Here is a 26438-nt window from a genome sequence, read left to right as displayed (position 1 = left end):
GTGCTGTTGAGGCTACTATAGAGCTTCACTGCAAAACAGTGTTTTAATCAGTTATTTGGTGACGTTAATATATTTAGTATAGTTATCTAAAAAAAGGAAACATTTAATGTTTCACTATTTTAATTTCAAAACCAGTAGAATTCTCCTCCCGACACACACCTGAGTATGTTGGTCTGGTCTGAGGCCTTGAAGAGTCGTCTCAGCAGCATGTTAACAGAGCGGATGAGCTGCTGTCCCTCCTGGCTCTCCTCTATCCGGGGGTCCAGCAGAACTGTCACCAGACCCTGGACAAGGTCCTTAAGCACCCCCATGGAGGCTTCCCTTGCCAGCCGCGCCACACCAAACAACTAGGGAGAGATGGTATAATGTACACTATTATTATAAGTAGACCATGATGGAAATAATGTGCAAATATGTTGTTTTCGTCTTACTCTCAATCATCTTAAAATGCAGTGTATTCATTTGTGTGGCTGAACAAAGCACAATTTATTCAACTACAATCTATCACATAAGTCTATATGATAGACCGAATCTTAAATATGAACAAAAATAAAAAATAAAAACAGGAATGGGAAATGATTTAATTAAATAGCTACAACCATGTTTGTGATATTAATTGCATAACTACTGCTCACTTAACTACAATATCTAAGTCTAAACCATGCTTGAAACTCCAGTTCTAACTGAATTTGTAAAACAATGCCACTCGCACAATTGGAGTAAATAAGTCGGCAATGGAAAACTGACCCCCCACTAACAAAATCCAAAACAGCTTTTAAGTTCTCACGATTTCATTAAGAATCACTTCCCCTGACTGCTTTTCAGAATAAATGTTTCCCTACCTATGGCTCTCGCAACTTGAATGAAAAACACAAGCCGACTAGGTATGTAGGTTAACTATTCTACTATAGGGTTGTCTAATTTTGTTTTAATAACATTGCAACAATGGAACTGGAAAGTTGCATAAGCTTTGAATGACTTTGCCATCAGCTTCAGTAGGCTACACATTGCTGTCGGCGTTGGGAATACAATTCGTAGAACATGCCTCAAACCAGCCCCCACCCTTGAGATTTTCATTGCGGATCTACACTGGTCTCAAAAACAACCACCTGAATCCATGACGGAAAGCCATCGCAGTGACTGAGAACTTTAACCCCTGATTATTGCAAACATAAGCACGACACAGGCAGTCTTCTTAGCTGCTGAGTTCTATGCAGATATTTAGGCAAGCATATCAAACAAGCAGTCAAAATAGCAATGTAATGTTACTTTCTCATCATTTGAGAGCATTGGCTCGTTCTCTTTTCAGCAACTCACTACGATATGGCAGCATACTATGGAGATAATCAAATAGTACACAGTCTAAAGCAGTAGTTGACAAATGACCTAGTGAATAATAGTGCACAAGGCTATGCAAAACGAACTCGCCCATTATCAGACTGCTTATTGTTCCGGATACATGTTTGACTGCCCAGAGGTGAAACAGCTAGGTAGCCTACTCATTGAGAAGTGAAATAGCAGTTAGTTGGGCCTGTGGGGGGTTAAAACAGTTTTTTTTTTTTTGCCACAACGCAGAACTCAAGTGGGGAGTTACATGCAGCCATCTAGGAAGGATCTAAAAGAAGAGAGACAGACATTAAGTGTAATGTCTTTTTATCATCATTGCAACCATTGGCTAAGCACTAGGCGTGTTCATTTTTCAGGATCTCTGGCTAGTGGCTACGATATAGCAGCAACTAACAATTAGCCTACACCACACAAAACACTGGCTGTTTTTGCTCCAATGCAATGCGAAGTGAAGATCCTGCTTGTGCAACTGCAATATCCATTACAGACAGGTTGTATAGCCTTCATAATATAATTGATCTAGCCATCTACAGTGGGGGGAACAAGTATTTGATAACCTGCAAAATCGGCAGTGTTTCCTACTTACAAAGCATGTAGAGGCCTGTAATTTTTTATCATAGGTACACTTCAACTGTGAGACGGTATCTAAAACAAAAATCCAGAAAATCAGTGTATGTTTTAAGAAATGAATTTGCATGACATAAGTATTTGATCACCTACCAACCAGTAAGAATTCCAGCCTTCACAGACCTTAGTTTTTCTTTGAGAATCCCTCCTGTTCTCCACTCATTACCTGTATTAACTGCACCTGTTTGAACTCGTTACCTGTATAAAAGACACCTGTCCACACACAATCAAACAGACTCCAACCTCTCCACAATGGCCAAGACCATATAGCCTTGTAAGGACATCAGGGATAAAATTGTCGACCTGCACAAGGCTGGGATGGGCTACAGGACATTAGGCAAGCAACTTGGTGAGAACTGTTGGTGCAATTATTAGAAAATGGAAGAAGTTCAAGATGACGGTCAATCACCCTCGGTCTGGGGCTCCATGCAAGATCTCACCTCGTGGGGCATCAATGATCATGAGGAAGGTGAGGGATCAGCCCAGAACTACACGGCAGGACCTGGTCAATGACCTGAAGAGAGCTGGGACCACAGTCTCAAAGAAAACCATTAGTAACACACTACGCCGTCATGGATTAAAATCCTGCAGCGCACACAAGGTCCCCCTGCTCAAGCCAGCGCATGTCCAGGCCCGTCTGAAGTTGGCCAATGACCATCTGGATGATCCAGAGGTGGAATGGGAGAAGGTCATGTGGTCTGATGAGACAAAAATAGAGCTTTTTGGTCTAAACTCCACTCGCAGTGTTTGGAGGAAGAAGGATGAGTACAACCCCAAGAACATCATCCCAACCATGAAGCATGGAGGTGGAAACATAATTCTTTGGGGATGCTTTTCTGCAAAGGGGACAGGACGACTGCACAGTATTGAGGGGAGGATGGATGGGGACATGTATCACGAGATCTTGGCCAACAACCTCCTTCCCTCAGTAAGAGCATTGAAGATGGGTCGTGGCTGGGTCTTCCAGCATGACAACGACCCGAAACACACAGCCAGGGCAATTAAGGAGTGGCTCTGTAAGAAGCACCAAGGTCCTGGAGTGGACAAGCCAGTCTCCAGACCTGAACCCAATAGAAAATCTTTGGAGGGAGCTGAAAGTCCGTATTGCCCAGCGACAGCCCCAAAACCTGAAGGATCTGGAGAAGGTCTGTATGGAGGAGTGGGCCAAAATCCCTGCTGCAGTGTGTGCAAACCTGGTCAAGAACTACAGGAAATGTATGATCCCTGTAATTGCAAACAAAGCTTTCTGTACCAAATATTAAGTTCTGCTTTTCTGATGTATCAAATACTTATGTCATGCAATAAAATGCAAATTAATTACTTAAAAATCATTCAACGTGATTTTTTGATTTTTTGTTTTAGATTCCGTCTCTCACAGTTGAAGTGTACCTATGATACAAATTACAGACATCTACATGCTTTGTAAGTAGAAAAACCTGCAAGATCGGCAATGTATCAAATACTTGTTCTCCCCACTGTATACATTGGAAAGCTTGTTCAAATCGTCATAGGGTTTTTATTTCAGCCGTTCAGAAATATGAGGTAGAGACACAGGCTACATTATTATGGTTCAGTATTATGGTTCAGAAGGGGGTGAGTAAAGAAACAAAATAGGTTTCCAGAGGGGCGTGAGCGTAAACTCTATTCCCAGTCACGGCCTTAAAAAAGATACAATAGACGTGCCCTTTTTTCCTGGTAATTTGTAAGCAATTACAGCAATGACATTGAACAAATCAGAACTGATCCTTGCATTAATGTTTATACTCAAAAAAAGTATAATTCCAGTTAGTCTTATACACAGCATCCCAGTAAGAGTAATTGCAGCTTTTGCAGTGCACAACACTACACAGTCAAAGCAGTACATTAAATAAATGTTATTAGTGCTCCAACTCAGTGTGCTCTTCAGTTTTTATCTTAGGTCAATGCACAGCAGGATAGCAAGCAAACATGGGGTGTGCCTAACTGATGTGGACGTGTGAAGGCTGGATAAGTGGGAGCAGCCAGGACCCTTGTAGTGATGCAAGGCTTCAGTAAATCACTAATCCCCCCCCCCCCCCCCCCCCCCATGTGCAAAATCAGAGCTCCCCTACCCCGACGGAGGCCTCCTCTAACTCCAACCTTTTAGGCAAATGCTTCCAATTGGAGTACAGCTTGTAATTAGTACAAGTTGAAGAAAATGGATAACCTATAATATCTGTATTACATTTTCTATCAGACCTGGCTGAGATGTCTTAGAATACAGTTTATTCTGTTTTCTTCCACTATAATAAAAATACATTACCAAGGATATGTGGACACCTGCTCGAACATCTCATTCCAAAAAGCATGGACATTCATTTGGAGTTGGTCCCCCCTTTGTAGCTATAACAGCCGCCACTCTTCTGGGAAGGCTTTCCACTAGATGTTAGAACATTGCTGTGGGGACTTGCTTCCATTCAGCCACGAGAGCTTTATTGAGGTCGGGGACTGAAGTTGGGCGATTAGACCTGGCTCGCAGTCAGCTTTGTAAGTCATTCCAAAGCTGTTCGATGGGGTTGAGGTTAGGGCTCTGCAGGTCAGTCAAGTTATCCCACAATGAGTGACATAATTATCTTACTGTTTTCGTGACATCCAAATTGGTAGTTATATTCTTGTCCCATCGCTGCAACTCCCATACAGAAGTGAAGGTCGAGAGCCACGCGTCGCCCGAAACAAGACCCTGCCAAGCCGCACTGCTTCTTGACACAGCTCGCTTAACCCGGGAGCCAGACGCATCAATGTGTCAGAGGAAACGCAGTAAAACTGGCAAGTGCCCGGCCCGCCACAGGAGTCGCTAGAGTACGATGCCAGCCAAACCCTACTCTAACGACGGTGAGCCAATTGTGCTCTGCCTCATGGGTCTCCTGGTCGCAGCCGGCTGCGCCACAGCCCATGATCGTACCTGGATGTGTAGTGTAGTGATGCCTCATGCACTGCCTAAGACCTCTGCACCACTCAGGAGGCCCTGACAAACCATTTCTATATGGCCCTCACTTTGTGCATGGGTGCATTTTCATGCTGAAACAGGGAAGGGCCTTCCCCAAACTGTTGCCACAAAGTTGGAAGCACAGAATCTAGAATGTATGTTGTAACATTAGGATTTCCCTTCACTGGAATTAAGGGGCCTAGCCCGAACCATGTAAAAATAGCCCCAGACAATTATTCGTCCACCAAACTTTATATTTGGTACGATGCAGTCAGGCAGGTTTCTTTTTTAAATTTTACCTTTATTTAAGTAGGCCAGTCAAATTCTTATTTTCAATGACGGCCTAGGAACAGTGGGTTAACTGCCTGTTCAGGGGCAGAACGACAGATTTTCTCCTTGTCAGCTAGGGGGTTTGAACTTGCAACCTTCCGGTTACTAGTCCAACGCTCTAACCACTAGGGTACGCTGCCGTAGCGTTGTCATGGCATCCGCCAAACCCAGAGTCATCCATTGGATTGCCAGATGGTGATAGCGTGATTCATCACTCCAGAGAACGCGTTTCCACTGCTCCACAGTCCAATGGCGGCAAGCTTTACAACACGCCAGCCGACGCTTGGCATTGCCCATGGTGATCTTAGGCTTGTATGCAGCTGTCGACGAACAGTTCTTGTGCAGACGTGTTGCAACTGAGGACAGATTTAATGCCCTACGCTCTTCAGCACATGGCAGTCCCGTTCTGTGAGCTTGTGTGGCCTACCACTTTGCGGCTGAGCAGTTGTTGCTCCTAGACGTTTCCACTTCACAATAACAGCACTTAATTGACTGGTTCCGCTCTAGCAGGGCAGAAATTTTATGAACTGACTTGATGGAATGGTGGCATCTAATGGCGATGCCATGTTGAGTCACTGAGCGCTTCAGTAAAGCCATTCTACTGCCAAAGTTTGTCTATGGAGATAGCGCACACAGCCATGCTATTAAACACCAACAAGTGTGGCTGAAATAGCCAAATCCACCCATTTGAAGAGGTTTCCACATACGCTATATATACAAAAGTATATTGTACCTACAACTCAATTAAATATTTGTTTAACCCCTTTGGGCTAGGGGGCAGTATTTTGACATTTGGTTGAAAAGGATGCCCAAAGTAAACTGCCTGTTTCTCAGGCCCAGAAGCTAGGATATGCATATAATTGGTAGATTTGGATAGAAAACACTGTCTTTAACACCGTTAAAGACAACGATTTTCCATCTTACATGCTACCATTTATTTACATATTAGGGTACCTGAGGTTTGATTATAAACGTTGTTTGACTTATTCGGAGAAGTTTATTGGTAACGTTTGGGATTCATTTTGATGGAGGGAAACCGGTGGATTGTTGAATGAAGTGCGCCAGCTAAACTGAGTTTTTGGGGATATAAAGGACTTTATCAAACAAAAGGACCATTTGTGATGTAGCTGTGACCTTTGAGTGCCAACAGAAGATTTTCAAAAAGGTAAGGCATTTATTTTATCGCTATTTCTGACTTTCGTGGCGTACCTGCCTAGTTGAAATATGTTTTTCATGGTATTGTACGTGGGACGCTGTACTCAGATAATCGCACGGTGTGCTTTCGCAGTAAAGCCCTTTTGAAATCTGACAGAGGCTGGATTAACAAGAAGTTAAGCTTTTTTTCTGTGATGCATGACACCTGTATTTTCATGAATGTTAAATATTTATATTTCTGTCATTTGAATTTGGTGCTCTGCAATTTCACCAGATGTTGTCGAGGTGGGTCGCTAGCGGAATGCCAGAAAGGTTCATTGAAACGGCTTCAATTAGGGCCAAATATGAACAATCTCAATTTAAAATTTCTCAATTACAGCAAATCATGCTATTAACACAATTCATGTATTTATTTTATGACAGCCCTAAGACACACACACCTTTCGTCCCATACTCACTGTAAGCATGTTTCCAATGGCACAGCTGTAGAGTTTGAAGATGTCCTCCCTGGGAAGGCGTGTGTCAGCCATGTGTGTGCTGTGGGCCAGACGGAGCTGGAGGGAGGTAGCGATGAGGAACTGATCTGTGTGACCAACCATCACCTCCGCAATGCTTTCCTGACGAAGCACCTCGTCTATCTACAGGAGGAGAGGAGAGAAGGTAATGGAAATACAACTGTAAATGAGGGTGAGAGAAAGAAGAGATATGGGTGAGCATGTGGGTGCATTCATGTGTGTATAGCCGCATCCAGGCGCACGCGCACACACACAATAGCACATCTGTGTACACAAATAAACTAAACCTTTGGATTTGTAGCAGAAAGATTGTGTGTGTACCTGTGCAAGGGCCTTCATGCTAGTGTTAATATCACCAGAGGCCACCTGGGAGATAACCAGGTTGATGGTGGAGGAGGGACCTGCGTGCAGCTCATCAAAGTGGGTGGGAACTGGGCGAAGCCTGTGGAGGAAGGACACCGTCAGAGGCACAGGACGACAAGTGTAGTGCAGTGCTTGGGCTCTGACATGTAGTGGGTGAGAGCGTATGTAACTTAGTTGGGCAAGAGTTGCTTGCTGAGTTGCAGCGTTTGTCAACTCAGACCTGGGTTATGAGATACATTACCAATACTACATTATCAAAAGTATGTAGACACCTGCTCATTTAACATCTCATTCCAAAATCATGGGCATTAATATGGAGTTGGTCCCCTCTTTGCTGCTATAATAGCCTTCACTCTTCTGGGAAGGCTTTCCACTAGATGTTGGAACATTTCTGCTGGGACTTGCTTACATTCAGCCACAGGAGCATTAGTGAGGTTGGACACAGGCTGAAAGCCTTATCCACACATTTAAAGGTCACATACTGTCCACATACTTTTGTATATATATAGTGTAACTGTTTGATTCACCAGGTCAGGCAGCTCACTGACAAAGGGGTGTGTAGTAAACTCTTACTTGGGCTCTGGGATAATAACAGGGTCTAGCAAGTCCCCTAGTTTGTGTTTAACCAGATCAGGCAGCACAACAGACGTTTGGTCACTCTCCAGCTGCTCCAGCAGATCCAGGTCCAGATGGAACTCCCCAACAGGGCAAACATGGGAGGGCTCAGCCTGCTGGGACTGGACCAGAGCATTCAGACGGATCTGACTGGAAGGGGGAGGAGAACATAAGGGCAGACAAAAAAAGCTAAACATTTGAAATCACGTCTGTGCCAGTATTACTTAAATGAACCCACAAAGCTTTAATCTTTTTGTGAAAATATTTCAATGTCAAAGGAACACAGTCAAATAAGGTAGTAGAAAATATAAGTGAAAAGGTGGGTGAAGAGAATACAGCTCGAGATACAAGTAATGTATTCTCGGTACAGATTGAGGGGAAAGTTGCATACCTGAGTTTTATAGGGGGTTGCGCTCTGTTGGAGGGCTTCTGTGGAAGGCTGGCATTTGGGTGAGTGGGCAGAGCCTTCTCTTCCCCCTGTTTGGGGGTAGGGGCTGTGGAGGCTAGGGTCTTCTTCGCTGAGCGTTTGATCCTCTCCTCCAACATGCTCATGTCCTTCTCCGACAGCTAAAGAGGACAAAGCGCAGTCGGACTGATCGACAATGGCTACACAGCAGTTGGACTGCGCAGAAACATTGACAAATCACAACTCTGTGCAGAGCCCTACATCAACCGATCCCCAGAAACACTTAGGATATGACACCAACACTTGTAAGCACATAATTTGAATTAGAGATGTGACAAATGGACAACTTTGCGTGAGGTTTAAACCGCCATAAAATTCCATGTCAATTCACAATGCAGAATGGTCCCATTTCATATATGACCACCAGGGCTAGGCAATTAAATCTACCGCAGTCATATGCCCTTGAAAGTGTCTTGGCTACGGCATGTTTGTCTGCAAGGGTACACTGCAGCTTTTTAAATGATGACAAAGTCCCGCTTCAGAAGCGACAGTAACGTACATCACTAGGCAACCAGAATTGTCAATCAAATAATCGAGCTGCTTGCGCACAGACCACTCTCTCCTAAGAAAGTACTTTAAAGTTAGTTAACTACTGTGACTTAACACATTTAGTATAAAGAAAACATCTGCTGGGAATCAACTAAGAATCAGTATTTTTGGAACAAGAGAAAAATTATTAGTACTTCCAACACAGAACACTTGCATCTTTCATAGTGAGGGCAAGGGCAATGTGTAGGCAGGTTAGCCACCAGGCAGAAGCCTGCACTAGGCTCATTTAAATAAACAATCAAAAGCTGTCTCGCAATTGAATGCTGTATTAACAATTTCTTGGCTTGGAATGACTTCAGTAAAGGAAGGCTTATCATCAATGAATAGGATAAGATATTTTACATACAACAGACCGAACTCACACAGAAGAGAAAGCACAGGCAAGCCCAGTTGCACTGATTTTAACAGAATTTTCTTATATATGCACACAGTTGAAGTCAGAAGTTTACATACACCTTAGCCAAATACATTTAAGTTTTTCACAATTCCTGACATTTAATCCATGTAACAATTCAGTTAGGATCACCACTTTATTTTAAGAATATGAAATCTAAAAAAGATTATTTATTTCAGCTTTTATTTCTTTCATCACATTCCCAGTGGGTCAGAAGTTTACATACACTCAATTAGTATTTGGTAGCATTGCCTTTAAATTGTTTGACTTAGGACGTTTTGGGTAGCCATCCACAAGCTTCCCAAAATAAGTTGGGTGAATTTTTGGCCCATTCCTCCTGACAGAGCTGGTTTAACTGAGTCAGGTTTTTCAGTTCTGCCCACAAAGTTTATGGGATTGAGGTTAGGGCTTTGTGATGGCCACTAATACCTCAACTTTGTTGCCCTTAAGCCATTTTGCCACAACTTTGAAGTATACTTGGGGTCATTGTCCATTTGGAAGACCCATTTGCAACCAAGCTTTAACTTCCTGACTGATATCTTGAGATGTTGCTTCAATATATCCACATAATTTTCCTTCCTCATGATGCCATCTATTTTGTGAAGTGCACCAGTCCCTCCTGCAGCAAAGCACCCCCACAACATGATGCTGCCACCCCCGTGCTTCGCGGTTGGGATGATGTTCTTCGGCTTGCAAGCCTCCCCCTTTTTCCTCCAAACATGATGGTCATTATGGACAAAGTTGAATTTTTGTTTCATCAGACCAGAGGACCTTTCCCCCAAAAGTCCGATCTTTGTCCCCATATGCAGTTGCAAACCGTAGTCTGGCTTTTTTATGGCGGTTTTGGAGCAGTGGCTTCTTCCTTGCTGAGCGGCCTTTCAGGTTATGTGGATATAGGACTCATTTTACTGTGGATATAGATACTTTTGTACCTGTTTCCTCCAGCATCTTCACAAGGTCCTTTGCTGTTGTTCTGGGATTGATTTGCACTTTTTGCACCAAAGTAAGTTCATCTCAAGGAGACGGAACGCGTTTCCATCCTGAGCGTTATGATGGCTACGTGGTCCTATGGTGTTTATACCTGCGTACTATTGTTTGTACAGATGAACGTGGTACCTTCAGGCTTTTGGAAATTGCTCCCAAGGATGAACCAGACTTGGTCTACAATTATTTTTCTGAGGTATTGGCTGATTTCTTTTGGTTTTCCCATGATGTCAAGCAAAGAGCAGCATTTCTTGAGTTTGACTTGCCAAAACTATAGTTTTTTAACCAGAAATTTGTGGAGTGGTTCAAAAACAAGTTAATGACTTCAACCTCAGTGTATGTAAACTTCCGACTTCAACTGTATATTATTTTTCCATTAGGGAATTTTCTTCACGTTAAGGGTGCCGATTTCATTTGGACATTCACACCCATAATTTGAATAGCAAGCAGTTTCATCGGAATACAAAATATGAACACAAGAACATAAAATGGACAGCGTTAACAATGTTGGCATGTATTTGTTAGCACATACAAGGGAGAGACAGTTAAGTCAGGCTGGAGGAGTGCTGTTATTTTCAAAGCAAGGATCTCAAAATTGCTTACATTTCCTCACCGTCAAGTTGGCAAAAATAATCCTCTCTCCATCGTTCTTGGAATTGTATGCTCCCTGACTGTCTAGCTTTCATTTTGGTGATCGTTAGCAAGCAGGACAGAAAATAGACCATGTAGAAATAATGAACCTACATATGTTTATTTATTTTACTCAAACCACCAACATGCTGCATTGAAACGACTTGTGGCCGCGGGCCTTATCTTTAACACCATTGCACGAACATGACAAGTCTATCGGATGGCGGGTCAGATGGCCCGTGTACATACAGAACTAGCGCAACTCTTATGCCGTTTATAGACGTGATCTGTTGCTGGAAGTGACAATGTGTATGTTTGTGTTGTCTCACATCCATAGATTAACTCGTAATGTGGGTGTAGTTTAAGAGTGAGACTGCAGAGTGAAACCTACATGGCCGATGAGTTTGTAGACTTGCTCGCCGCAGACGTTGTAGACCGTCACCACGGTATTGAGGGCTGTGTTGCGGACGGACGTGTCTCGGTCTCCAATGTGTACAGCAATCTCTTTCAGGGACTTGGCTGCAGTCGGCTGGCAGACAGACATGCCGTAAAATTCAATGAGACAACCCAGCTCCTCCAAGCACTCTGAGGACGGGAGAGACAATTCCAGGGAGTTAGATTGATAGAGAACACCATCTTTGTAATAAAATGAGCCAACATTTCCTTTGAATATGAACATTGTGGTATGTAGTCCTGGGGTAGGTTAAGGCATTTAAAGTCATTTTTAATAGTATGACAAAAAAAATCCCTGTTTAAGACTGAGTCACATGGGTGTCCCCCCAGAGAGTATACAGGACACTAATTTAGTAGCTAGTTAGCTATCTAGCTAAGTGGTTAGCTTCTTCCAAAAATGAAGCATTCGCTTGGTGACAGCAGAGAATCCCTTCCAGGATCAATAGCCTTGCTGGCTGTATAAAATGTTCACAACGCGGTCGTTAGCATTCTACATGCACTTGTTAGCTTGGAAAACAGCACCCCCATTGTGTTCAGTGCTAGTATCCCAGTAAGACATCTGTAAGAGGGTATGCCAATCTGGATACCACCCAAGCCTATTAGCAGCTTACTGATGACATACAGCTATAGCAAGAGAACATAACAATAACTGATCAATTAACATAGGTCTACTAAATAAGACAATAGCAGAAATGGAAACAACTTACTGAAATCAAGGTGAGACCCTAGTTTCAAACTCTGGGTAAACCCTCTGCTTATACCTTTTGTAAGGCAGCAACTGTGAGCTTTTCCCATAGGAAAACAAGTAGCAGCCTTGCTACTACGAGTCACACATGCACATTTCTGGGGAGAAATAGTGCACCAACCAATCCTTAATGTACACCCACTTGCGCAACAGAGATGGCTAAACCTCCATATTCAAAGTTTCGCTTGTTTACACAGGTCTGAAAATGAGGGCTGGACAAAATGTATTTGCATGCATCCTTAACAAAATTCAAGGCAAGTCTTTGCATCCTTAACAAATTGCCAAATTCTTCCAGTTACAATCACAGAAGAGTAATTTTACAGAAAAGGACGTAGAATGATTATACAAAGTGTAAATACATATATTTTACCATGCATCGTAAATATTTAGATACATCAAGTATGGGTTTGATTCCCACTCCTGACAAACTTTTTGGGGAAAAGAAAGTCCTACTGCTGGTCCTCAAATAACGCATACATGACGAAGTAAATCTTAACAGTGCATATTAAACATTTTAATGTACAGTACCAGTGAAAAGTTGACACCTACTCATGCAAGTTTTTTTTTTTTTTTTTTTTACTGTTTTCTACATCATAGAATAGTAAAGACATCAACACTGAAATAACAGATGGAATCATGTTGTAACCAAATATTTTATATATTTGAGATTCTTTAGTAGTAGCCACCCTTTGCCTTGATGACAGCGTTGCACACTACTGGCATTCTCTCAACCAGCTGCATGATGTAGTCACCTGGAATAAATGTCAATTAACAAGTGTGCCTTTTTAAAAATACAGGTTTTTCTCATTGAGAACATTTTCCAAGAGAGACCTGGTCCAATAGGAGCAGAAGGAACAACGTTTTAGACAAAACTTACATACACTAACATTAAACAAAACAGTACAACAATTACATAAGTTAAAAACATGAGTCTTGGCTAACAGTCGTAAAGACAATCACATACATCGATCAAGTGTTTAAACTCCACCAACGAAACTATTTGTTAAGTCCTTGCAGCAAACTGAGTAGCATTTGAGTTACTTGTATAGTTAAGTCAGAAACTGTATAAAATGTTTGCATTTTAAATCATAACAATGCATATTAACTTCTTAAGTTAATTTGGGTAATTTATTTAGTTCTTAATGCATTTGAGCCAATCAGTTGTGTTGTGACAAAGTAGGGGTGGTATACAGAATATATCCCTATTTGGTTAAAGACCAAGTCCATGTTTTGGCCAGAAGAGCTCAAATAAGCAAAGAGCAAACAGTCCATCATTACTTTAAGACAAGGTCATTCAATGCGGAACGTTTCAAGGACTTTGAAAGTTTCTGCAAGTGCAGTTGAAATAACCATCATGCTCTATGATGAAACTGGCTCTCATGAGGACCGCCGCAGGAAAGAAAAACCCGGAGTTACCAGCCTCAGAAATAGCAGCACAAATAAATTATTCAGAGTTCAAATAACAGACATCGACAGTTCAGAGGAACCTGTGTGAATCAGGCCTTCATGGTCAAATTGCTGCAAAGAAACCACTACTAAAAGACAACAATAATAAGAAGAGACTTGCTTGGGCCAAGAAACACAAGCAATGGAAATCTGTCCTTTGTTCTGACGAGTCCAAAGGAGAGTTTTGGTTACAACCGCTGTGTCTTTGTGAGACAGAGTAGGTGAACAGACGATCACCCCATGCTTCACAGGGGAACCACGCATGCGGAGGTGGTGAGATGGTGCTTTGTTGGTGACAGTGACTTATTTAGAATTCAAGGCACACTTAACCAGCATGGCTACCACAGCATTCTGCAGCGACACACCATACCATCTGGTTTGCGCTTATTGGGACTATCATTTGTTTTTCAACAGGACAATGGCCCAACAGACACCTCCAGGCTATGTAAAGGCTATTTTACCAAGAGTGATGAGTGCTGCATCAGATGACCTGACCTCCACAATCACCCTGCCTCAACCCAATTGAAATGGTTTGGGATGAGTTGGACCGCAGTTAACAAAAAGCAGCCAAGTGCTCAGCATATGTGGAAACTCCTTCAAGACTGTTGGAAAAGCATTCCTCATGAAGCTGGTTTGAGAGAATTCCAAGAGTGTGCAAAGCTGTCAAGGCAAAGGGTAGCTACTTTGAAGAATCATAAATATATTTTGGGTTTACCACTATTGGTTACTACATGATTTCATGTGTTATTTTATAGTTTATGTTTTCATATTATAGAAAATAGTAAAAATAAAGAAAAACCCTTGATTGAGTAGGTGTCCAAACTTTTGACTGGTACTGTGTGTAATATACGGTGCCCTGCATAATTATTGGGGCAGTGACACATTTTTGTCTATACTCTAACATTTTGGATTTGAAATATGCCTGTACACGTACAGTATTCATACCGATCTAGTCAGTACAGGGACGTCGGCCCGCACTGAACCCGAATCAACACAATATATATAAAAATAAGACACTAGGCCTATAGGCTACGTCTACGCTGATTGTATACCATTGCCTCGTGAGGCCGGGTGCTTTACAGGCTGACTCCGGTCGTTAGTTGAACAGTGTTTCCTCCGACACATTGGTGGCTGGCTTCCTGGTTAAGCGGGCGTGTGTTAAGGAGCGCGGTTTGCCAGGTCATGTTTCAAAGGACACATGACTTGAGCTTTGCCTCTCCAGAGTGATGACCAGATTGTTTTTGGATTGCAATTGGATATCACAAAATTGGGGAGAAAAAAGGGTAAAATACCAACAAAAAAATTATCAATAAAAAAATAGCATACAAATGGACTGCTTTTTCCCTCACTCTGATCCGACCATATGTATATGGAAATGGTTGTCCTCTGGGTCATTTGGAATGGGTCTCTACATTGAAAAATGCATATTTGTTCGAAGAGGAAAGCCCAAGGTCCGCTTTGGAATGGATCCAAATGTTATGATTTCTACTTAGAAGGCCCAACATTATCTGTCACAACAGACAATGCCAGGAACATTGTGAATGTCGTCACAGAAACTGGACTTATTAGGCCACAAATAGGATGCTTTTTAATTTAGTGTTTTTAGCCAAATAAAACAGAAATTAACTAGAGTAACTGTTGGCATGTCCTTTTCCCGCTGTACTGTAACTGAACCGTGACCCCAAAATCACAATACGTACTGTACCGTGAACCGTGAAATGATACAAATTAATACGAAGTTAGTGGACTTCTGATACCAGTCCCCCCATTCTTTGGGAGCACAAGTATTAAGACAAATGTGTGTATTAAAGTAGTCAAAGGTATAGTATTTGGTCCCATATTCCTAGCACACAAAGACGACATCAAGCTTGTGAAAAACTTTTTGGATGCATTTGCTGTTTGTTTTGGTTGCGTTTCAGATTTTGTACACAAGACAAATTGTCATTTTTGGAGTCACTTACTGTAAATAAGAACAGAATGTTTCTAAACACTTCTACATTGTGAACACTGCAATGATTACTGATAGTTGAATGTATAATGTTGAGTGAGAAACTTGACTCACAAATATCATACACCCCCAAAGCATACACAAGTACGTGGACAACCCTTCAAATTAGTGGATTTGTCTATTTCAGCCACACCTGTTGCTCACAGGTGAATAAAATTGAGCACAACCATGCAATCTCCATAGAAAACAGCGGAAGTAGAATGGCCTTGCTGAAAAGCTCAGTGACTTTCAACGTGGCACCTTTATTTATTTTACCTTTATTTAACCAGGCAAGTCAGTTAAGAACAAATTCTTATTTTCAATGACTTTCAACCTTCATAGGACACCTTTCCAACAAGTCACTTGGTCAAATTTCAGCCCAACTAGAGTTGCACCGGTCAACTGTAAGTGTTTTTGTATTTATTATAGATATCAATTAGCTGCTGCCTTCCTGAGGGTAGGAAAAATTAAAGCAGTTATACAATAAAATAAAAAACACATTTCACAACAAAGTGTTTGTCATCAGGCCCCTACTCCACTACCACATATCTACAACACAATCTATGTGTATGTGTGTCTGTGTTGCTTCAGTCCCCGCTGTTCCATAACGTGCATTTTTATCCGGTTTTTAAAATCTGATTATACTGCTTGCATCAGTTACCAGATGTGGAATAGCGTTCCATGCAGTCATGGCTCTATGTAGAACGGTGTGCCTCCCATTGTCTGTTGGACAGGGACTGTGAAGAAAGCTCTGGTGACATGTCTTGTGGGGTATGCATGAGAGTCTGAGCTGTGTGCTAGTCGTTTAAAACAGACAGCTCAGTGCATTCGACATTTCAATACCTCACAAATACTAGTAATGAAGTCAATCTCTCCTCCACTGAACCAGGAGAGATTGCCATGCATATTATAAATGCTTGCTCTCTGTGTACATCCAAGGGCCAGCCGTGCTGCCCTATTCTGAGACAATTGCAATTTTCCTAAGTCCCTACCTGATGAGTAACCCCATCTTAGCTACTGTTGAATCCATAGGTTTTGACCATGACAGTCATCTCAACTTGCTCAATTTCCAAATGATGTATTACAAGATTTAGGGTTTGTCGAATTTGTCCAAAATACAATAGTTAAGTGTTGCAGTCATTTCAGTCGCTGTAGTAGCTGAAGTGCATTGTGTTGAGTCATCCGCATAACTAGACACTTGCTTTGCTCAAAGCCAGCGGCAAATTGCTAGTGAAGATTACTTCAATGGGCCTAGACAGCAGCCCTGGAGAATTCCTGATTCTACCTACATTATGTTGGAGGCTTCCATTAAAGAACACCCTCTGTTTGGTTAAACAGTTAACTCCTTATCCACAATACCCATATGTTTTCCCAGCAGCAGATCATCATCGATAGTGGTTTTTGTGGAGTGGAAACATCTAGGAGCAACAACGGCTCAGTCGCGAAGTAGTAGGCCACACAAGCTCACAGAACGGGACCACCGAGTGCTGAAGCACTTAGATAGTCTGTCCTCAGTTGCAACACTGACTACTGAGTTCCAATCTGCCTCTGGAACCAACTTCAGCACAAAAACTGTTTGTCAGGAGCTTCATGAAATTGGTTTCCATGGCCAAGCAGCCGCACAAGCCTAAAATCACAATCTTCGTCGGCTGGAGTGGTGTAAAGCTAGCCACCATTGGACTCTGGAGCAGTGGAAGTGCTCACTCTGGAGTGATGAATCACCATCTGGCAGTCCGACAAACAACTCTGGGGTTGGTGGATGCCAGAGAAATCGCTACCTTCGAATGCATAGTGCCAACTGTAAAGTTCGGTGGAGAAGGAATGTCTGTGCCTGTTTTTCATGGTTCAGCCTAGGCCCCTTAGTTGCAGTGAAGGGAAATCTTAAAGCTACCGCATGCAATGACATTCTAGACGATTCTGTTTCTTTCCAACTTTGTGCCAACAGTTTGGTGAAGGCCCTTCCCTGTTTCAGCATGACAGTGCCACAATGCAAAGCAAGGTACTTACAGAAATGGTTTGTCGAGATCGGTGTGGAAGAACTTCACTGGCCTGCACAGAGCTCTGACCTCAACCCCATCGAACAGCTTTGGGATGAATCACAACGACAACTGCGAGCCAGGCCTAATTGCCCAACCTCACTAATGCTCCTGTAGCTGAATGAAAGCAAGTCTCCTTGAATTTGCTATACCAAGGTTGTCAAATACACAGGATACAGAAGATGTCAACGGTACAGTCAAGTGGTTACATAAATATTTATAATTATTAGATGACGCTTACCAACACACTTGTCTAAACTGATGGGTGATGGCATGGAAATGCTAGAACCACATCTAGCTAAGTGGATGGGTCATTATTGTCTAGACATGTACACATGTTCATGAAATATAATAGGTTGTAATCACCTGACACACGTGGCTAATTTGATGGGTCATGTAATAATCCGGCCAAAGTGGAGTCTTGTTTAGACATGTAAATAATAAACCGGCATAATCCCAACTCATATACTACCAATACAAACAGTCATAGCTGTAGTATGAATCTGGGAGGTAGCTAAAGCTAACAAACTAGGTTCAATGTTAGCCAGCTAACATTAGGCTGTAATTAGCAATGCAAATGGGTTTCTGATTAGAATATTACTACACAGATCATACACAATGTTAGCAAGCAAGTTGGAGGCGTGCATGGCCATGAAGTCATGGGTGAACGGGGAGTAAAGGAGGGGGCTGAGCACACACCCTTGTGGGGCCCGTGTTGAGGATCAGTGAATTGGTGCTGCTATTTCCTACCTTCACTACTTGGGGGCGGCCCCGTCGAGAAGTTCAGGACCCAGTTGCACAGGGCAGGGTTCAGCACCCAGGGCCCCGAGCTTAATAAGCTTGGAGTGTATGAATGGTGTTGAAGACTGCGCTGTAGTCAATGAACAGCAATCTTCGATAGGTATTCCTCTTGTCCAGATTGGGATCAGGCAGTGTGCAGTGCGATGGCGATTGCATCGTCTGTGGATCTATTGGGGCGGTATGCAAACTGAAGTGGGTCTAGGGAACAATGGTTAACATCTTGAAGCAAGTGGGGACAGCAGACTTGGATAGGGAGAGATTGAATATATCCGTGAATACTCCAGCCAGCTGGTCTGTCCATGCTCTGAGGACGCGGCTAGGGATGCAGTCTGGGCCGGCAGCCTTGTGAGGTCTTATTCACGTCAGCCACAAAGAACCACAGAAAACGGGCCACGTTGGTGGCAGTGATATCCTTAAAACGGAGGAAGGTGTTCAGCTTGTCCGGGAGCAAAACGGTGTCCGCGACGTGGCTTGTTTTCCCTTTGTAGTCCGTCTCGTGTCTGAGCCGCTGAATTGCGACTCCACTGTCTCTGTACTGACATTCTGCCTGTGATTGCCTTGAGGGAAAAACACACTATTGAACCATATTCCCAGTCACCTTGCCATGGAAAAAAGCGGTGGTTCACGCTGTCAATTTTGCGCAAATCCTGCCATCTATCCACATTTTCTGGTTGGGTAGGTGTTAGCCACAGTGGGAACATCACCACCAACACTTCCTGATATACTCAATCACCATGTCCGTGTAAACGTCAATGTTATTCTCAGAGGACACTCGGAAGATAACCCAGTCCAAGTGATCAAAGGAAGCACGGATTCCAATTGGTCAAGCCAGCATTTAATAAACCTTAGCACGAGTACTTCCTTTTTGAGTTTCTGCCTTTAGAATGACAGCAGCAAAATAGAGTCATGATCTGACTTGCCAAAGGAAGAGCAGAGGAGGGCCTTGTAGTTCAACTCGGAGCAAGTACTACAGTCAAAATGTTGGTAGAAAGCGATAGCGCTTTCTGCAAATTTGCTTAGTTTAAAATCCCCAGCTACAATAAATGCAGCCTCGGGTTATGTGGTTTCCAGTTTGCACAAAGTACAGTGTAGTTCCTTGAGGGCCGTCGTGGTATCGGCTTGAGGGAATACACACGGCTGACTATAACCGAAGATAATTCTCTTGGGAGGTATTACATTTCATTGTGAGGTATTCTAGGTCGGGTGAACAAAAGGACTTGAGTTGCTGTATGTTATCACAATCACACCATGATTAGTTAATCATTAAACATACACCACTGCCTTTCTTCTTCCTGGAGAGTTTATTTTACCTTTCTGCGCAATGTACTGAGAACTCAGCTGGCTGTATGGATGTGGACAGTATATCCTGAGAGAGCCATGTTTCAGTGAAAGAGTATGTTACAATCCCTGATGTCTCTCTGGAAGGAGATCCTCGCCCTGAGCTCATCTACTTTATTGTGCAGAGACTGAACATTAGCGAGTAATATACTATTTTTAGTAATATATAATATTTAACTAGGCAAGTCAGTTAAGAACACATTCATATTTTCTATGATGGCCTAGGAACTGTGGGTTAACTGCCTCGTTCAGGGGCAGAAAGACATATTTTCACCTTGTCAGCTCGGGGGATCCATTCTTGCAACCTTACAGTTAACTAGTCCAACGCAATAACGACCTGCCTTTCTCTCGTTGCACTCCACAAGGACTGCCTGTTACGCAAATGCAGTAAGCCAAGGTAAGTTACTAGCTAGCATTAAACTTATAAAAAACAATCATAATAACTAGTTATCATCAACCATGTGTAGTTATTACTAGATATTATCTAGCGTGTCCTGTGTTGCATATAATCAGACTGAGCATACAAGCATCTGACTGAGCGGTGATAGGCAGAAGCAGGCGCGTAAACATTCATTCAAACAGCACTTTCGGGCGTTTTGCCAGCAGCTCTTCGTTGTGCGTCAAGCATTGCGCTGTTTATGACTTCAAACCTATCAACTCCGGAGATGAGGCTGGTGTGACCGAAGTGAAATGGCTGGCTAGTTAGCGCGCGCTAATAGCGTTTCAAACAACGCTCTCAGCCTTGCCGTGGTTGTTTCCCTTGCTCTGCATGGGTAACGCTGTTTCAATGTGGTGGCTGTTGTCATTGTGTTGCTGGTTCGAGCCCAGGGAGGAGCGAGGAGAGGGACGGAAGCTATACTGTTACACTGGCAATACTAAAGTGTCTATAAGAACATCCAATAGTTAAAGGTTAATGAAATACAAATGGTAGAGAGAGAAATATAATTCCTATAATAAATACAACCTAAAACTTCTTACCTGGGAATATTGAACTCATGTTCAAAGGAAGCACCAGCTTTCATATGTTCTCATGTTCTGAACAAGGAACTGAAACGTTAGCTTTCTTACATGGCACATATCGCACTTTTACATTCTTCTCCAACACTTTGTTTTTGTATTATTGAAACCAAATTGAACACGTTTCATTATCTACTTGAGGATAAATTGATTTTATTGATGTATTATATTAAGTTAAAATAAGTGTTAATTCAGTATTGTTGTAATTGTCATTGTAAAAATAAATATATATATTTTTTAAATATTAAAAAATTGGCCGATTAATCGGTATTGAAAAATCATAATCGGTCGACCTCTAATTGTAAGCCCTTTTTTTTTTTAATACTGTGACCAGATGCATAATTATTTCCAGTCATGAGAAATCAATAGATTAGGTCCTAATGATTTTATTATTTCAATAGACTGATTTCCTTATATTTTTTTATTTGACCTTTAACTAAGCAAGTCAGTTAAGAACAAATTCTTATTTTCAATGATGGCCTAGGAAGTGGGTTAACTTCTTGACGCTACCCATCCCGTTAAAGGGAACATTTGTCAGCAACCGCTGAATAGCATAGCGCCAGTCAAATAATATTTCAAAAAAATATTAATATTCATGAAATCACAAGCGCAATATTGCAAAACACAGCTTAGCCTTTTGTTAAAACCTGTTAAGGATGTTGCGAATTTTCGCAGCTTTTTGTTAAAAATCGCGCAACATTGCAGCGCCCTGCTATTCATGCCAGGAATATAGTATATGCATATGATTAGTATGTGTGGATAGAAAACACTCAGACGTTTCTAAAACTGTTTAAATCACGGCTGTGGCTATAACAGAACGGGCGTTTCATCGAAAAGTGCAGGGAAATCTGTTCACTGAAAATGGAAAAATATATCCTTCCGCGACTTCAAGCAATTGTTCAAAGTGAACCGAATTAAATAGAGCCGAGTTTACATTGCCTACAGCTTCCACAGGGTGTCTAGAGTCATGTAATTTGATTCGCAATTGATTCTTGGTCTAACCCAAACAAGGGAACTCCTTCCCTGCTGTCTCCGACCGGATGTTTGGTTGACCTCTTTTCAGACATGTTTTTCTACATGGACAGCTAAAGATTTTACATCGCCTCCTGATTAATTTTATCGCTTATTAACGTGTACTAATACCTAAAGTTGCATTACAAAAGTATTTCGAAGTGTTTTGTGAAAGTTTATCGTCGACTTTTTGAATTAAAAAAAATGACGTTACGTTATGAAACGCTATTTTTTCCGTTTATCACACAGTATTCTTAGATCGATATCTAGGCTATATATGGACCGATTTAATCGAAAAAAGACCCTAAATGATGTTTATGGGACATCTAGGAGTGCCAAGAAAGAAGCTCGTCAAAGGTAATGAATGTTTTATATTTTATTTCAGCGTTTTGGTTTGCGACAGCTAACGCAAAATCTGTCGTGTTAGGTGACGTTGCAGTATTTTGAGGGTGCATGGTATCAGATAATAGCTTCTCATGCTTTCGCCGAAAAGCATTTTACAAATCTGACTTGGTGGATAGATTCACAACGAGTGTAGCTTTAATTCAGTATATTGTATGTCAATTTTAATGAAAGTTTGAGGTTTATCAACCTCTATAGGTGGCGCTCTTGAACATTTCCGCTGATTGTGGTTCCCACCTCGGTACCACGTCCATAATTAATCCACCTGTCGTCTCAGATTTTGAAATGATGCTTTACAGCGAAAGCAATCCAAGCGTTTGTATAAATGTATGGATAGCATGGCATAACATTATGTACACTAAGCATTAAGTAGCTAGGTCACGAAAATCAGAAAAGCAATCAAATTGTGTTTTCACTCACGAGACTCCCAGTTACACGACAAATGTTCCATTTGTTCCATAAAGATTATTTTTATACCCAAAATACCTCCTTTTGTTTGTCACGTTATGTTCAGAAATCCACAGGAAAGAGCGGTCACGACAACGCAGATGGGAATTCCAAATAATATCCATAATGTCCACAGAAACATGTCAAACGTTTTTTATAATCAATCCTCAGGTTGTTTTTATATGATATATTATCAAATATATATTTCATCAACTGGGTGTGTAGGTTTTTCAGTAACACCGGGAGAAACAATGGCCGCTTTACTCTGTAGCGCAAAACTCACTCTGAGCCCCCCCACTTACGCAATGTGATCTTTCACGCTCATTATTCAAAATAAAAGCCTGAAACTATGTCTAAAGACTGTTGACACCTTAGGGAAGCCATAAAAAAGGAATCTGGTTGATATTCCTTTAAATGGATAGGCATGCATTGGAACAGAGAGGTTTCAAAATAAGAGGCATTTCCTGATTGGATTTTCCTCAGGTTTTCGCCTGCAATATGAATTGTAACTCACTAAAATATTTGAAATTGTTGCATATTGCATTTATTTTTGTTCAGTATAGATCAGAAAGTTTAAAAAAAAACTCATTTGAGATTCAAGCTGCAAAAATATTCTGCAGCCATTAGCCACCCTCCCCACAGTGAGCCACCAGGCCAGTTGTTATCGACGCAATCAATTAGGTCATGAAAGCATGCGGAATGATGAGCAAGGTACTAAAGATATTCAATCACAACTGGTAACCGGAAATAAAACAGTGCATGCTCAAAGAAGTTCCGTAAGGTTTAAACCAGTGGTTTAAGCCAGATTAACCCAGTGTGTCTTAATACATTTTAGAAAGACTTACAAGACCAAAATACAGATAAAGCTAGAGAAACATTCTAATACAAGGGGTAATGATGCTCTCATTCGATGCCCAGAGTATTATGTCTTCTCACCGGCTCTCTGTTTGGAGTTCTTGGATTTGGTTCCCTCCATGAGAAAAGGGAACATCCTGCTGGCAGGGTAGACCTTACACAGCATGCCCATGATGGCTCGCACGTCCTTCCTAACCACATCTTTAGACTCCCCCACCTGAAGGAGAGGGGGGCAACAGAGCAAACAAATAAGTAAACACTCAAGAGGGTTAGAGATGAAGACCAGTCAGGGCAGTTCAACTGCAATCTGTGACTGTTTCCCCCTCTCCTATTTAACTAGGCAAGTCAGTTAAGAACAAATTCTTATTTACAATGACAGTCTACACCGGCCAAACCCGGACGACACTGGGCCAATTGTGTGCCGCCCAATTGTAGGAATACTTGTCAGATTAGAGTTGATTAACTTGAAATATTTTTTGTGGTGGTGGCGAGGGTGAGTCAGATGGCCCCTGTGCACATGGTGTACCCAGCGAAGTGCGGGACGAGACGCCTGTGCCACTGTAACCAGCGCCACGATAGAGTGCAATTTACCCCACCACAGCTAATTACATATGTTGGTAGCGAATAAACAACCCCTTATAGTATATAACAGATCTATACACAGGCCAGCACAGTACCGCTCAGCGTGAAAAAGTTATCAGTGAAACACAGGTTGAGTCTCAAACTCCACCCTATTCGCCTTGTAGCGCATTACTTTTGACCAGGGCCCATAGGGCTCTGGTAAAAGTAGTGAACTATATAGGTATTGGGTGTAATTTGGGATGTAGCCTTGATAACCCAGTGACGGACCTTGAGGACGAGGTAGGGGATGAAGGAGTTGGCCTCCTGTTCACTGAGGTGGTAGTTGTGCTTGCTGAGGCTGAGGAAAAGGAGCTTCAGGTACTCCATGGCCTTCATCAGCACACTGGTGTTTGTGTCAAAGAAGCGCAGCGTGTACCACTTCAGGACCAGGTCTAGGCAGGCCACCGTTGCCTCGTGTTCTTCCTCCAGACACTGCCCAAGGGATGGTGAGAGGAGAGAGAAAAGGTAGAGGGTTAACTTTATTCATTCATACATGTAGGATGGCTTCAAAAATGAAGGTAGGGTCACCATGAAGTTTATACTGGTTATTTCCTACTATTCATCAAGTACTATGGAAATCATGTGCGGCTCAGTTGGTAAAGCATGGCACTTGTACAAGGGTGGTGAGTTAGATTCCACAGGGGACCAGTATGAAAGGTATGCTCTCACTACTGTAAGTCACTTTGGATAAAAATGTCCTGCTAAATGGCAGATTTTAGTATTAGAAGGGTTAGCTATGCCTCCCGAGTGGCACAGTAGTCTAAGGCCCTGCCATTAGAGATTCTGGGTTCGAGTCCAGGCTCTGTCGCAGCAGCCGCAACCGGGGGACCCATGGGGCGGTGCACAATTGGCCCAGCGTCGTCCGGGTTATGGGGAGGATTTGGCCGGCAGGGATGTCCTTGTCCCATTGCGCACTAGCGATTCCTGTAGCAGGCCGGGCGCAGTGCACGCTGACACAGTTGCCAGGTGTACGGTGTTTCCTACGACACATTAGTACGGCTGGTTTACGGGCATTGTGTCCAGAAACAGTGTGGCTTGGTTGGGTTTCGTAGGACGCACGGCTCTTGACCATCACCTCTCCCGAATTCGTACGGGGGTCGCAGCGATAAGACAAGACTAGCTACCAATTGGATGACGAAATTGGGTTAAAAAAAATTTGAAACGGGCTAGCTATGGGATTCTGCTTTTATTGCCAGAGGTGTCCATCTCACCTCATACACATCGAGTATGGTTACAAGCACAAAATGTGATTGTGGATAGTTAAATTAAGAATAATTTGATTAAAAAGTTTACATGCTTTGCAAGAAGAAGAATTACCCTAATCATCGTACTTACATGGACACACTGAAATCAGGCTACCTGATGGCACACTGATGAATGCAGAAAATAACCAAATCAAAATAAACGTTCTACCCCAATGTCTGATTCGGAGTTTGGACATAAAGATTGTGAAAACTACTTCTAAGACGCATACATTCAGTTGTTCCGAACTAACTGCACTTGTGCTAAAGAGGGAGGCTCACTTGGCTGGTGCTAGCATACGTGCAGATCAAATACACAGCTGGAATGCCGTTTAAGGTATATGTCCTAATATTACGAAAGAGTGCTCAGAAAACCAGGTGTTTTAATCTGCATATTCTAATTTAGATCGACTTTACTCTGATTAAGACAAGCAGAGTAAGGTGTCAACATGACTGTTGCATAAGCTACCTACTACCATAAATGTAATAGCACATTTCTACTGTGCATTAGGGTTGGGCAGTATCCAGATTTTCATAACATTTCTGTAAAATACCTGGGAATATGGTATTACCGCAAGTGGACACAAGGGGCGCTATTTAGAAGACAAATAAATATAAATATATAAATATAAATATATATATATATATATATATATTTTTTAACATAATGTCGGCAACAGGGATCTTGATCCAGGAGGGGATTCAATGTCTAGTCTGGGTACCAGTCTTTTTTAGCGAACATCCCACTTCATGTGGGTTCACAGCTCCAATCCAGATGTGTTGGTCATTGCCCTAAACTCTCTCCTGACCCCTTACACTAAGTCAGAATTTGTCCTGCTTGGTGACCAAAACTGGGACATGCTTAAACCACCTGACCAAGTCCTAAATCTCTCAGATTATTACCAATCCCACAAGGTACGACTCCAAACACCCAGAAAAGGTTACTCTCCATGATGTTATCCTTACAAATAACCCTGATGCGTATCAGTCATGTTTTCTATAATGAGCTGCGTGATCGCTGTTTACAGCCTGTGTTCTTAATGGCTGCTCAGTGAAATGACCTGTCCTGATTGGTCAAAAGCTTGCTAAAAGAAATGTAATGACCAAGCCTTCCTTCAT

At 42.2% G+C, this 26438-nt stretch overlaps 1 protein-coding gene and 1 non-coding gene across 3 annotated transcripts in view; both read right to left on the bottom strand.

Annotated features, from left to right (window-relative positions):
- Positions 1-26438, bottom strand: part of LOC115112027 (cytoskeleton-associated protein 5-like) — a 94728-nt gene that overhangs the window by 14884 nt on the left and 53406 nt on the right. For both annotated transcript variants that reach the window (XM_029638672.2, XM_029638673.2), the window contains exons 29-36: positions 24307-24510; positions 23539-23674; positions 11311-11504; positions 8288-8463; positions 7855-8046; positions 7240-7360; positions 6862-7041; positions 160-347 (exon numbers count right to left, since the gene is read on the bottom strand). In XM_029638672.2, coding sequence (XP_029494532.2) covers positions 160-347; positions 6862-7041; positions 7240-7360; positions 7855-8046; positions 8288-8463; positions 11311-11504; positions 23539-23674; positions 24307-24510 — 1391 coding nt within the window. The remainder of the gene's footprint in view (positions 1-159; positions 348-6861; positions 7042-7239; positions 7361-7854; positions 8047-8287; positions 8464-11310; positions 11505-23538; positions 23675-24306; positions 24511-26438) is intronic.
- LOC115112596 (small nucleolar RNA SNORD67) lies at positions 23950-24057 on the bottom strand. The gene has a single exon (XR_003860969.1). It is a non-coding gene; the product is annotated as a small nucleolar RNA SNORD67 (small nucleolar RNA).

Source organism: Oncorhynchus nerka, linkage group LG27 (genome assembly GCF_034236695.1).
Source record: "Oncorhynchus nerka isolate Pitt River linkage group LG27, Oner_Uvic_2.0, whole genome shotgun sequence".
Lineage (NCBI taxonomy): Eukaryota > Metazoa > Chordata > Actinopteri > Salmoniformes > Salmonidae > Oncorhynchus > Oncorhynchus nerka.
The sequence above is the reverse complement of the archived record's forward strand: the minus strand, read 5'-3'. Positions and strand labels throughout refer to the sequence as shown.